General features: G+C 34.3%; 1 protein-coding gene across 3 annotated transcripts in view; it reads left to right on the top strand.

Moving 5' to 3' along the window:
* Positions 1-15,396, top strand: part of LOC145680673 (uncharacterized) — a 613,323-nt gene that overhangs the window by 552,949 nt on the left and 44,978 nt on the right. Inside the window, exon 4 of one of the 3 annotated variants that reach the window (XM_081751481.1) lies at positions 3,857-4,329. The exons of the other annotated variants lie outside the window; for them this stretch is intronic. Within the exon in view, the coding sequence (XP_081607607.1) occupies positions 3,857-4,193 (337 nt within the window). The 3' untranslated portion in view covers positions 4,194-4,329. Of the gene's footprint in view, positions 1-3,856; positions 4,330-15,396 lie in introns of those variants that run through there. 3 annotated transcript variants of the gene reach the window in all.

Raw genomic sequence — 15,396 nt, 5'->3', positions numbered from 1 at the left:
CGTGCTTTGTAATAAAACAACATGGTATATGATTTCTTTCATTTCTGAGTGCCATACACTCACACTATGTCTCTTACCAGTACAATACCAAACAAGGATAGTCAAGTATCTTAGTAAGCCCACCCATAGAAGACCGATTTACTTCAAATTGGAATGTATCATCTGCTGAATAAGACCTTTGCCGTACTAGTAAATTTGTCTCTGGAGCAACTTTGTACCCAGTTTTGAAAATATAAAATTTGTTAAGTTGCTTAGTTAAGTTACTATAGTACGTACGAAAGTACGGAAGTTCCCTTATATTCATTTTTTTCTTATTTTTTAAAATTTTACCTTTAGATTGTAATAATACTTTCAATTTGGTAAATTTTATGAAGATTTCTGATTTTGTAACTTGTGTTGGACGAGCCAATAATAAATATGAATAAAATATTGGTAAGAATAAGATTTTAAAAAAATGTATATTCATTTTTTGTCCTTCCAAAACTAAAATTCGCATATCCAAAATTGAAAACTTGCAGAGAAAGGCGAATTTCAAAATGGCTTCTTTTTGTTGGATTTGTTAATACATTACAGTATTTCGTTGTGTTTCATTCCTTTTATGTGTGAGTTTTAGACTAAAGGAGATGATTAGAGATAAACGATGATAGTGAAATGAGTGGTGAAGCACTTAGCACCCATGTCGTGAGCGACAGACAAATCTTGTTATTATGAGCCTAATGTTTTAATCCTCTCAACCACGCCCTTCGACGTACGCTGTTACAGCACGAAACTAGTTCAGATTGGGATAATGAAAAGCTAAACGTTCTCTTCACCATCATAGAAGTTTAAAATTATTTGTTTATGTTGATGTTTTGGAAAAGGCAAGCGTATAGTTTTCTAAAATAGTAACGTACTATGTTCTAAACTTCGATTCGTAATAAACAAGGTTTCTAAAACTCGCCTAGTGAAACGGAGTAAAGAAAAATGAAGCCCAAGGTGTATCTATTGATGCAAAAAATGAAATAGGTACATCTTTTGAGACGTTACGTTCACGACACTTTTTCGAGAGGAAACATCCTAAACTCTTGTATACTAATAAATGTGAGTAGTAAGTAGCATAATGTTATCTGTGCCGTTCGCTCATAGAAAGCTACACAAAACTATGGAATTAAATAGCTGAAAAATTTTGTTACTTTAAGTTTTTCTTCGTCATCAAACTAGATCTCTTACAAACTATAGGAAACTTGGATAACACTAGTTAACTAAGGTTTTGTTACATAAAAGGAAATACCTGTTCTTAAAGGAACTTTTTACGCTGAATTCGAATATGTACTCGGTTTTTTTCCATCACGTACGATTTTCCCGTAACAGAGGGATTTTCGGGAAAATCCCTCAAAAATTTCCCTTTTCGTTTATTTTACATCCCAAGATCTTGTCCCCTTGCATATACTAACATAGAAATTATACCTAAGTATACTTTGATTCATATTTAACAAACCCTCCAAGTTTCGTAATAATCGCTTTATTCTTTCTAGAGAAATAAATATGTTTGTATGTATACTGTGTGTACTGTTTATTGCACCTTATAGTAATGCTTTCAGATCTCTTAAGTTGAGGTAAAACGTTTTGCTTTATTACCACAAACACATATATAAAATATAATACAATATAATTTACAAGTGTGACAATTTACAATAAACAATAATACAAATTTACCAAAAGGTCATGAAAAGACAATCAAAACTATCACAATATATGAAACTTCCATTGGGTTACAAAAACGTACACTACTTCCTTCTTTTGTAAGAAATGTTGCATTCTCTAACAAGACCCCAACAATAGTCCCCCATCATTGAAGGATCCCATCGTCCCTGGTACTTTTCCCCATTGCCATTATATCTTGGTGGAATCTTTCCCCCTGTTCGTCGCTGAGAGCACCTAGGTTAGCAGGAAAGAAGCTGAGGTGGGAGTGCAAAAAGTGGATTTTTAAAGACATCCTACAACCCAACTCTTTGTATTTCTGTATCATGTCCTGTACGATTTCTGTGTAACTCTCAGCTTTGTTATTGCCCAGAAAGTTGCGCACAACACACTTAAATGCTGTCCAGGCAGCTAGCTCAGCACTGTTTAACTTGCTGTCAAAGCTATCATCAAGCATTAATTTCCTAATTTGGGGACCAATAAACACTCCCGCTGAAATCTTAGCATCACTCAGGTTAGGGAACTTATCTCGCAAATACTTGAAACCTTCACCAGATGTGCCCATGGCTTTGACAAAGTTTTTCATAAGTCCTAACTTGATATGAAGTGGCGGTAGTAATATCTTATTAGGATCTACCAAAGGAGCGTATTTCACGTTGCATTCTCCAGGTACGTAATTCACTCTAGGTTCCCATTCCTTCACTTCATAATGTTTGTCATCAGTCATAATGTCATTCTGTTACATTTGATAACAAATATTGATAACCGTTTCATGAACAAAACGAAAAAACTTGGAGAATTGTATATATATGTATTAAGATATACATATACTGTACGTTTAAAAAAATATACGTTGGAAGTACATTCTATTTTTATACACGTTTCTAATTCACAGAGAGCAATACAAGTGTGTTGTTGACTATTGTAAATATTCATTTTTATGTCTGTGTTTGTAGTAATAAAGCAAATCGTTTTTACCCCAACTCAGGAGATCTGAAAGCATTACTATCAGGTGCAATAAACAGTGCACACAGTATACATACAAATATATTTATTTCTCTAGAAAGAACAAAGCGATTTTTACGAAACTTTTAGGGTTTATTAAATATAAATCAAGGTATACTTAGGTATAATTTCTATGTTACTATATGTAAGGGGACAGGAGCTAGGGGAATAAAATATCTGAAAAAGGGAAATTTTTGAGGGAATTTCCCGAAAATCCCTCTGTTACGGGAAAACTGTACGTGATGGAGAGAAACCGAGTGCATATTCGAATTCAGTGCAAAAAGTTCCTTTAAGATCAGGTGATTTTTCTCATGTAACAAACAAAAAGTTTAAATTTGTTAACTAGTGTAATCATCGTACTCTTACATTTATGGCTGTGTCTCCATATGCTGTCTTTGTATTCTGTAAGACCATTTTTCAACTTCCTAATACACACAATAAATTTGCCATATAAGCCCTAGTTTTCACAACATTTGTATGATTGAAATGTGATTGGCAACTGAGGTGACCTTATTCTTAGGTTTGTCACACGCATGGTTTCTTTCAGAACGTAACATTCTATCGTCCTTTCGCCTTACTTAGTTTTACACAATAAACGTTTCAACTTGATCTAGTTATGCAAACTCTTTACCGAATGTGAACCAAAAAAATCGATATTGAAACCAGAAATTAAATCGATTATGTACGAAGTTTCACTATGTTTTTATTATACTTTTTGTAGGCACACCTGCGTGCCTACACTGCGTATAATTTATTATTCTATCCTTCCAAACAAGATATTTGACTTGTTATTTTCAGATTGGAATTTCTGCAACACTCGTGCAACAATTAAATGAAATGTTTAATTCAACGTCTTACTGTTATGCCTATTACATGAAAGGAGACGGTTGATTAATTAAAATGAATGAGTACGAAATAATATGTGGAGTATAAATATCAGTATAAAAGAGGAAGCGGAAGAAAGGGATCGAATCAGAGATCCATTGTACCAGAGGTTAATGTTCTATCACTGTTCTGCCGTTCCCCTATTAACAAATAGTATTATATTTAGAAGTAGAGAACAATTGCATTTTTTAAAACATAACAGAAAGAAATAACGAAGCTTATTATTTGTGTAATTTGTATTTCGTTTCGTTTTGTATTGATCATATAATAATATTTCTGCTTGCAGAGAATATAAGTCAACCTCAGCAATGAATTCCGAATTCAGCGATGGAAGCCAGAACGACTCTCAAGATATTGAACTTTTCTTACGTTATCAATGCTCGTGGTGTTTTAAGCGCTTCTTTCAGTCCAGCGACTTGAAACGACACGTTCGTATTCACACTGGAGAGAAACCATATGAGTGTAATATTTGTTCTAAACGTTTCGCTGATAACAGTTCCTGGAACAAACATGTGAGAAATCATACACCAAAGAAACCGTTTCACTGTAAAGTTTGTGGTAGAAGTTTTCCTAGTAAAGAGAAGTTAAATGAGCACTCATTGATTCATATTACTCTTAACTGACGTTGTTTTGCGTTCGTTGTATAGTTTCTTTGCCGAGTATTTGTAATCATCTCATACTAATTTGTTAGAAGTACTTACTATCTCTTTCAAACACATTTCGTTTGCCAGATTATTCACAGAAAAATCAATTATTCCACTTGTTAATGAAAAAATGGAAGTACTATATCTCATTACGAAGAATGTCACTGATTAAAGCGTTTCGTGTAAATAGAACATGACTGCCTTACTGAATCAATACAGAATATTTAAAAATACACCAAAAGTTTTATATTTTAAGTGAAAAGATCTAAATCTTACTACGGTATAATACGTCAATATGGAAAGAAAAATAATTACCTGGATTAATATCTAGGATACATGTCTTCATTGACCATTTTATAATATGTAGTAACAGCCAATGAAACATTCTGCAAACGTTACTTAAAGATTAACCTAATTAATTAAGTCTTTTTCTTGAGAATAACAAAATTTTCTTAACATGTTTGTTCTCATATTCGACTTTGGTCGGATTTGAATTAGAGCGTACATTCGACTAACGTCAAGTCATATTAGATCATACTTTGACGGTATGTACAGTATTCCACAGTTTTCTGGTTTATAGTGTAGAAGTAAAACCAATTTTAATTGAGGGAGGTAATAACTAGGATTATTAACTGGCATACGCATTAAATTACCTCGTGTGACAGCTAATAGTGAACATGTTAAAAAATATTTTCATATAGTTGATTCCACAATCTACGAGTGTAATTATAGTTGAGAAAACAAGAACCTTCTAACTTTAAGGTAGAAAGCAAGAAATTTACTGTACTGGGTCATTGTACACTAAAGAAACAGTTTATATTATACTAGTACTGTTATAATTCTTGTGACTACCAGTAGAAAAACTTAAAAGAATTAAAATTATCTTATGTTTAATATCAGTTTTTATTTTAAAAATCTGTTATGTACTAATTAAAAATGCACCCTGTGACACAACAGTTGAATCTTGAAATGTCCCTCATATTATGTTGAACAGCTTCAAAACTTGTGTCATTAAATCTATTATACAGTACTTAATGCAACGGAATATTGTTTCATTTTCCTAATCATAATAATGATCTTGCCTTGTTTCTTTTGTATAGTTTATAGTATGCACAATATCTTACTTTGGTGAACATTGTCAAAGTACCATATCAGTTTTTGTCACAAAGATATTTTGTTTTTCTTAGCTCTTGTAGAATTGAATGGGTAATAAAGGTTTCCGTTAAATTATCAAATTATAATGGCTCTGTTTTACAAGGTGAAAATGCAATAATTTACACTGTTGCAGCTGTTGAGGAATAGTTTGATGAACATCGAGATGAATGCACTTCCTCTGGACTGTCAAATTCTCAAACTGTAACGTTATTGAACACGAACGGAACTGAATGATACACAATATTCCTTTGGAAACCATTTATAACTTATATGCCTCCATTCCACGAAAAACCATAACTGCTTTGCAGGGTAACAATGGGGATGGTTAGAATGCTTTAAGGAAAATATACAGTATATGCATGTATTATCAAAGTTGGATAAGTTTTATTTAGGTCCTACAGAAAATTATTTTCTTGCCACATTCTGTATTTATGCAAACTTGGCATGGATTTTACCTCGCTTTGCCTTTTTAGTTTTGACTGAGTTGAACTTATAGAGCAAGCTTATTTGCTAAGGTTGGTAGAAGGCACATTTTAAGTTTTATTAAAAATCGATTAAATTTTTAATACTATATTGCGGGGGGAGGGGATAAGGACAGAAAAATACCGGTTAATTCGAATGGCAAATAGATTTGTCTGTGTCTAAAAATACAGTCAAAGAAGGTAACACTCTAAACATAAAGCATAAACTTTTTAAAAAGATATAGCAAATTGTAACATCCCCTGTTAATTTTTAACCAATAAAATAGTAGTTAATAAGGTCAATAATACAGTAATTGATCTTTGCATGTTTTGTACGCGTTACGCACCGCAATTTTTGCGGAGGCTAGGAGGGACAATGGCCCAGAATTTCCGCTGTTTGTTAAGGTAAACACATGTTTTGTACAATTTTTAAGTTATTTATATTTGTTTGAATGATTTTTGTATTGTTTGCTTGCATGCTTGGGAGTATTTGTTTGCTTGAATGATTAATGTAGAATAAATCTAGCAGAGTAGTGAATACTTTGTTCAGTCGTATTGAAAGTAACTTGTCCATCCATCTTGCAGCTGTACAAACGAAAGCGTAATGTTTTGGTCTGAAATAATTTTTTTACATTGACTAAGGGAGATTCGCATTTCTTTAATTTAATTCTAGGATAAGAACTCCCTCGTAGTTATATGGTTATCATACACAACTTCGGTTAGGGAGAACCAGGTTTGTTTCCTGCTGGTAGATCGTGTGGTAGCCTCTGTCCTGAGGGAGAACTACAAGCCAAGCTACCAGATCTGTGGGTAAAAATACAGTTTAACAAATATAAATGACCATTCTTTTCCAAGCATTATTGCACACAATTAATTTATTCTCTCTCAGTTTTGAATATGAGGATGAGTGAAAATCCTTACATTAATACAAATTCCACCATTAATGACGTATGTCAGTGTATGGTTGTTTAATTAGTATTTATTCGTAATAAAGGAAATGAAGGAAATATAAAGGAAATGATTAGGGATGCGCACGAGACAAGATTTGTGGCTGTCTCGTCTCAAAAATGTGCTGTAAAAGTGATGTCTCGACTCGAAAAACGTATATTTCTCTATTGAAAGAGCCGTGTACCGACTCGAATTTTGTCAGGAAAATCATGTCTCGACTCGTCTCGTGCGCATCCCTAGAAATGATCTCAACCGGTGTTATTAAATCGTCTGCGGGTGGAGTGGATCATGCCACCATTATTAGCCAAAACAGTAGAGCATCTCTCTACAATGTAGGGAACCCATTTTCGATTTTTTTTTTATTAGAATCGGATACATTTTCTATCTTCTCCCCAATTTAAGGCTTTGGGTCCCACTCAATCTCGAGATAATGTGCCTACTTTGGGTAACCCTGAGGGAGGCAAGAAGGCCTTGGCGTCATGTTGATCACCCACCTCCAATATGACCAAGGTTAAGAAAATATGGAGCTCTACATCCCATCTCTTTCTACATCCCTTCATGACGTGGAGCTTAGCACGAGGGATACTTATTTTCTCTTTTTAACAATCATACAGGTTGTAAATATTTAGTTCTTGAATGGATTTCTATTTTAGAAAAAGGATGTTGACAAATGTAACTAACAATTATTATTATTATTATTATTATTATTATTATTATTATTATTATTATTATTATTATTATTATTATTATTATTATTATTATTATTATTAAAAAACTTTCCATGATCGAACGTCATCTATGTTTAGAATTTGATCGACATCGGTCAGGTGGTTCAAGAGTTATTAAGTTTTATTTATGTTTATATATGTTTCCCCTCCTCCCCTCCTACCCTAAGTTCTACCGTCAAAGGGATATGATAAAAACCACCCGAAGTCCGAACCTCATCTAAGTTGATAATTTGATTAAGATTGGTTCGGTAGTTTAAGCGTGATGAAGTCACAAAGACAAACACTTTTATTTTTTTCTACATATAATGTCCTCCTTTCCTCTCCCCTACATTGTGCCATCAAAGTGAAAATGATTGAAACATCCCAGATGCGAACTTTATCTATGCTGAAAGTTTAATCGAGATAGGTCTGGTGGTTCAGGAGTTATTAAGTTTTATTCATTTTCATATATTTACCCTCCCCTAAGTTTTACCATCAAAATGAAATAAAAAAGAACTTCCCAGGTTGGAACTTCATCTATGTTGAAAATTTGATTGAGATCGATCGGGTGGTTCAAGAGTTATTGACACACGAACATGATAACTTTGATTTTTATATTTATTGATTTTTGTATGTCCCCCTCTTTCCCATCCCCTACGTTGTTCCGTCAAAGTGAAATGGTAAAATCCATCTCAGACACGAACGTCATATATGTTGAAAATTTGATCGAGATTTGTGGTTTGGTTCAAGAGTTATTAAGTTTTATTTATTTTTTATAATACCCCTCCTCCCCCTTCCCTAAGTTTTACCGTCAAAGTTAATGGCTAAAAACACTCCCAGGTCAGAACTGCATATACGTCAAAAATTTGATCGAAATTGGTCGGGTGGTTCAAGAGATTAAGAGTCACAAAAATAGTCACTTTCAATTTGGATCTGAAGTTTTTTGTTCACAGACACCGCTATTAACATATAGATTATTATTATTATTATTATTATTATTATTATTATTATTATTATTATTATTATTATTATTATTATTATTATTATTATTATTATTATTATAAATCATAACTATTTTTTAAACTTGTGATAATTGAAAGATAGACAATAAATCGTAGTACATTACACTATTTTTCATATATAAAATTGTGCTTCTCAAAAGATAGTCCATAGACTACCAGTGATCCACAGCGTGGTTCCGAGTGGGCGATGCGGAACATAATACTTTTGTATTCACATCCAGAAGATGTATAAAATATATCCAGTAGTATTTTTTTTTGTTTGCTTGAAATAATATTTGAATTATTTTTTTATACTAGACTAGCAGCGTTCACCCCGCTTCGCTGCGGTCACCCCGGAACGCAATAAACTTTGTTACTTAGATAATTTTTACTTTTTCGCTTTCAAGTGATATGATAAAAACCATAGAAGATTGCAGTAAATGTTAACATTATATCGCCTGTCATTTATGTTAACCCGCCCCGCTTCGCTGCGGTCACCCCGGAACGCAATAAACTTTGTTACTTAGATAATTTTTACTTTTTCGCTTTCAAATTGCAGTAAATGTTAAAATTATAGCGCCTGTCATTTATGTTAACCCGCCGAGTCACATGGTCATGCGGGTTGCATATAAATACGTTTATTTTTACCTATGATGAACTAATAACAAAGGATTTGTACGTATGGACACTTGAATGGTCAATTATCTCAAGACACTGGTAATTAAAAATTAAAGTGATATGATAAAAACCATCTAGGGTCCAAATCCTAATAACCCCCCAAAAATGAAAGAAATTGGTTCAGCCGTATTAGCGTGATGAGTTCACAAAGGATTTGTGCGTTCTCTTTTATATATATAGATGAGGAATAATTATATTTTGATAGAATACTTTATTTGAAAAAAAAAAAAATGAAATAGTGTGTATGAAATTTGATTACTTCAGGTTTATAAAACAGTTTCTGAGAAATTATATTTGTATGTACGGACTCACAAAACTTACTGGTAGGATACAAATTGAAAAACAATAGAAATATTGAATATTAAATCTCCAAGTTGCAGTATTGAGTGTTAAATTCAAATATAAATTGATATGTTTTTTCTTCCCTTCAGAAACATATTGCCTCATGTGAAGTGAAGGGTCGCCGTAACGTAGCCGGTAAAGCGTCTTGGGTTCAATCCCTGGTGGGGACGGGAAATTTTTCTTATCCTACCCTCGTCCCAGTGCGATTCTTAGGTTCACTCGTACTGTAGGTGCCTATGGCAATCTGGATAAGTATAAGCTACCAGTTCTGACTACATCATCTCCATTATGTGCCGAAATTAAGAAAGTGTGTGAGTTTTCATCGTGACACAGCCTGTGGGTCCATTAGATCCGTTCTGCATAGTGATGGGTAAATTCCCGGGAAGATATTTTTCGGGAATATTTCCAGGGAATATTCCCGCGAAGATTCCCAAAATGGGAATTTATCCGGGAATTTATGTTTAATCAGAAAGAAAATTGCATTCTATTACTATATTATGATTTTAAGGTTGAATTAATTTTTATATCACAGCATATGATTACTGTTGATCACAGAGGATTCTTTAAAATGTATATTCTGAACGGTACTATGTTACTTTATTAACACTTTATTATATTTAGAGAGTACGCATAAATGTATATGTATTTACAATATGTTCTATCAATTAAATATGTGTGAAAAAATTATATAGTAACAGTTTAAATTTATATGTAAGTGGATTTGCTCAACTTGACTGTATTACTGATATAAACACATTAAATTTATAAATGTTATAAACCAATTCGATTATAAACCAAATGCTAGAGGTTACATGTCACCAATTTATCAACATTTGCGCATACAGATTTATGTTCACAAAATTTGCAAGATTTGCAAAATTTGCGAGTCAGAGAGAAGAGACAGACCGACGTCTATTACTAATGGTGGTTCAGGGTTTATTAATAGTACTTCATCTCTATTTCTACATAATTATAAATTACTTTACAAAATGGTTTCTTTCCATTATTTGTAAATTAGTACTTTGCTAATTTTGGCTGTTCTTTAGCATTGGGGGCCAGCTTTTGCTCCTACTTTTTTGCGATATTCTATTCCGATGCGGTTGTTTTATGGTTTCATACGTTAAATTACGTTACCAACATTAAATTCAGACAGCGTTGCAGAGCGAGCGTTAGCGAATGAAGGCGGGTTAGAACCCCGCATGGCACGTTGTTTTCTATCTTCGTTACCAGCAATTCACTTCCACGTACCTTTCCGTTTTGTATAAATCCCCTACTGCCCTAAAAAAATGTGTTCGATACTTTCTTGACTACTTGAACATAACTATCAACTCATTTCTTCCGTAAATCATCCTACTTTTTGCTAGTTTTGGCCCTCCAATACTAAACAATTACCTTACTTTTTAGTGCAAATGGAAATGGAACTTAAAAACTCATATTATTAGTTATATAAAGTACCATCAAATAATTTAAATTTTTTAAACCTCCAAATTCTTTAAAACCTAGAAGTAAATCATAATATATTAAAATAAAGTAATTAGTCATATGGTTCTTATAATTTGGAAGATAAAGTAAAGAAATGGAAATAAATTCCTTCCCGGGAATTTATTGGCCAGGGAAAAAACCCGGGAATATTCCCATTTATAAATTCCTTCCCACCGGGAATATTCCCACTGGCCATCACTAGTTCTGCACGCCCATATCCAGGGGGGTCTAGGGGGTCCGCCCCCTAAATTTTGGCTGCCTCCCCTCAAATTTTCACGGTAGGCTGGCAACTGAACTATAATATGGTGATTAACTATAATATGATTGGATTGGGCCCCCCTAACTTCAGCCCCCCTACATTTTGAGGCTGGCTACGGGCCTGCCATCCTGTTAGACCCCCTGTTACTGTTTACATGTCAAGTAAAAAGTACTAAAGGGTGAAACAGGAAAGGACTTTGTGAGAAGTACAGCACTGATAGAGGTTTCAGATACCGTATTTGCTGGCGTATAAGACGCACCCCCTTTTTTGGAAACGATTTTCGAGAAAAATATAATATGTTAAAATTTTATTAATTTCCATTATTTTTTGTTCAAGCATTTGTTATATTTTATTTTACTTTAATGTAGGTATTTTACTTTAATCATAAAATGTAAACAGATATAGCTACTGTAAAAAGACAACAAAAAATACATGCATTTATGACAAAAATACAAGAACATATTCCATGTACGTTACATTCACCTAAATGGCTTGGACAGAAAGAAAAGAGAACAAAAAATAAATACACGCGTACATGACAAAAATACAAGAACATATTCCATGTACGTTACATTCACCTAAATGGCTTGGACAGAAAGAAAAGAGAACAAAAAATAAATACACGCGTACATGACAAAAATACAAGAACATATTCCATGTACGTTACATTCACCTAAATGGCTTGGACAGAAAGAAAAGAGAACAAAAAATAAATACACGCGTACATGACAAAAATACAAGAACATATTCCATGTACGTTACATTCACCTAAAAGGCTTGGACAGAAAGATAAACTTGTTTTGTCACATTGGAAGACGTCAGTCATCACTGTTACTGCTATCAGCAGAACTTGAAACTTCATCACTTGCCGTTTCACCAGAAGCAGAGCTACCACTGTCTTCATACAGTAAGTCGTCCTCAGAACCATTCATATCGTTACTGATTCCACATTTTTTAAATGATTTTGTGACAGTTTCCTTTTTCACTTCATCCCATGATGCTTTCACCCATTCGCATATTTGTGAGATACTTGGTTTCTTTCTTCTTCCTGAGGGAGCGACTTCGAAGTCAGCAGACCTCATCTACGTACTACATTTCTCTCTCAGGAATCCCTTGAAAGGTTTGTTGATCGAAACATCTAAAAGTTGAAGCTGGCTTGTCAATCCTCCCGGTATTATTGCTATGTGCGTTTTCATATCATGCAGTTTCTTGTTGACAACCTCTGTTTTGTGGGCACGAAATTCATCCCAAACAAGTAAGGACGGTTTCCTTAAGAGTCCTCCAGGGCGCCTGGACCACACCTTCTCTATCCACATCTTAATTCCGTTTTCATCCATCCACCCTTTTCATGAACGTGAATCACTACACCATTTGGTATTTGTTCTTTTGGTAATGTTTTTCTTTTAAATACCAAGAATGGCGTCAATTTCGTTCCATCTACACAACATGATAACACAACAGTGTAACGAGTTTTTCCATGACCAGTGGTTTTCACAGTAACAGTTTTTTTGCCCTTTGAGTCCACTGTCTTATTTGAAGGTATATCAAATGTGAGAGGTACCTCATCCATATTGGCTATTTGCGAAAGTTGAAATTGTTTACGTTTTCTGATTTTTAAGACATATCTGTGAAACTACAATTTTGTCCTCATATTCAGCTGGCATTCTCTGTGCTATTTTAGTTTTTACACGCATAGAAAGGCGATTTCTTTTCATGAATCGGGAACACCATGAAGTTGAACCAGTGAAATCAGTGATACCTGTACGCTCTGCCATAGATTTTGCTTTGTGGATTATCATCTTTGTAGACACTGCAATCCCGTCCTTCCTTTGGTCCTCAACCCATTTTCTTACATGCTCTTCGAGTTGTGGCCATTTGACGACTCCTCTGCGAAAATCATGCTTAGATCGCTTTGCTGTTGTAAGTTCATTTTCTTGTTTTCGCCAGGTGCGAATCATCTTTTCTGTAGGAGGAGGGCCAAAATGACGTTCTGCGGCTCTATTCCCATTAGCTTTTCCATATTCTAGAACCTGCAGCTTAAAAGCTATGTCGTAGCTGTGCCTCCGCGACATTTTAACAACTTGCCACGATAACGAAGATTAAAGAACTGAAGCAGAGCACGATGCGAATCTTTCTTAGCCTTTGTTAGTCATCTATTCATAAACAATGCAAAACATAAAAACTGTGGTTACAAGTACTAAATAAAAGAACACCGTCATCCTTTCATAAGCAATGCGGTGAAACAACAATCGGCGGTCACAAAAGAACACGGACTGTTTGGTCTTTATTCAGCGGTTTACAAGAACCATGCCGACAAGTTTTGCATGCATATTCCTTTCGGAAAAAACAATGTTATCGGTATTTTTGAAATACTCAACCTTATGTCAGCACTTTCTTGAATCCTGATTTCAACAACACAAAGGAGAAGCAGAGGCAGTGAAATATAATGTATTCGAATTACCGTTAGTTGCATAAGACGCACCGGCGTATAGGACGCACCCCAATTTTACCGACAATTTCCAGGGGAAAAAAGTGCGTATTATACGCCGGCAAATACGGTAATTTCATATATACCCTAATCAAGTGGAATAGTTGTAATTGGTGTTCCATCATGGAACATTTCTTTCTGGGAAGAAGAATACACATTCCAGGAGTAAGTTGGATGAATATAAATAATGCACGTTGATTGATTGGTTGTTTTCGAGTTTAGCAACCTGTACAGGTGCTTTTCAAGGCTATATGAGTCATGACTCTACAATTTAAGCTGGAATACGAACAGCATAATGCTTCCAAAGTTTTCAAGACTCTCTAATCGGAAACTGAACCCGGAACCCCTTGCGCGCTAGCCACTGGGCCAGGGAGGAATATTAATATAAAATTATTTAAGTGTTGTTTTTGTATTACCTTATAAATCCTGCTAAATATTGTTTAGCTTACCGTGAATCATTTCATATATTAAACAAAATACAAGAAATTACGTATTTTGTAATAATTAAAAACGTTACACTAAAGAATATTGCGATCCTTTAAAAGCTTCTTTTCCATTATTACATTATGTACAATAACATGATTTATTTAATTCCATTTTCCGTTTACAAGTTTTATATAATAACATTTTCAGCCAAAAACAAAAGTTTAAAAAAGTTACCTCATTAAGCAAATATAATTGTAAAGCTTAACATTATAAACTTAAATCATTATTAAACACTTCTTTCCGTATGTTCTCACACCTTCCGGTGATTTATCATAATAGCCTCGCATAGCGTAGTCGTTCACGCTCTGACCTTTGGTGCGACCGGTCCCGAGTTCGCTACCCAGTTGGGTACTCGGTCGAAAAAGTGCAAAAGCCTTCCTAAGTAGGGTTTTCGTGGGTTTTTCTCATTTACACCAGACAAATGTATGGCTGGTATCTTACATAACGATCCCAGGCTGTTTCCTTTCTTCCCCCCAAACTTCCCGGGGCAGTGTGATCGACAATGGACATCATTCCTTGTACGCCGATACTGAAAACCCGGAAATCTAATTTGTAATCCTAATCCTAATTTATCGTTCAATAGTTAGCGACTTCTTGGTACGTCATCGAAATACCTTGCACTTGTGTTTATGACCTCACTCACGGGTGAAACAACGGGTGTAGCTCTAATGCCTAGTCTAGAGAATAATTCTTTCGCGTTATTTACTAAGATCTAGGGCAAATTTATTGAAAACTATCAACTTTTTTCATAACCATCGACGAACAGCAGTTCTCTGTAATACTTGCTGTTCATTTCCTTAGTTCATTGTTTCAAAACCAGACAATAGTTGAGGGCATCAATGCAACTATTCTCTGTGCATCTGTAACGCGTTGAACGTATCGATTATAAGGCAATCATTCAGAAGGTGGTAGGGAAGTGTTGTGTTCATCACATGAAAGAAAGAAGAAGAAGGAAAAAAAACAAGAATGCATCTCACATTATCATAGGGTAGTAAGCCTCAAAGTACAAACATATTAGAAATTGATGTAAAATGAACCAAAAATCAAATTGTTGCAACGTGTGTGGTATTGTAATATGGAATTTTCATGTGTAGATTCATAATTCATGCGGATAAAATCGTGCTGTTCTTCATTCTAAATTAGTTATACCAAAAAGATACTAAGCTCCGAGTTGA

Source organism: Thermobia domestica, chromosome 3 (genome assembly GCF_964235325.1).
Source record: "Thermobia domestica chromosome 3, izTheDome1.hap1.1, whole genome shotgun sequence".
NCBI classification, from domain to species: domain Eukaryota; kingdom Metazoa; phylum Arthropoda; class Insecta; order Zygentoma; family Lepismatidae; genus Thermobia; species Thermobia domestica.
Note: the sequence above shows the minus strand (reverse complement) of the source record. Positions and strands in the feature narration are given on the sequence as shown.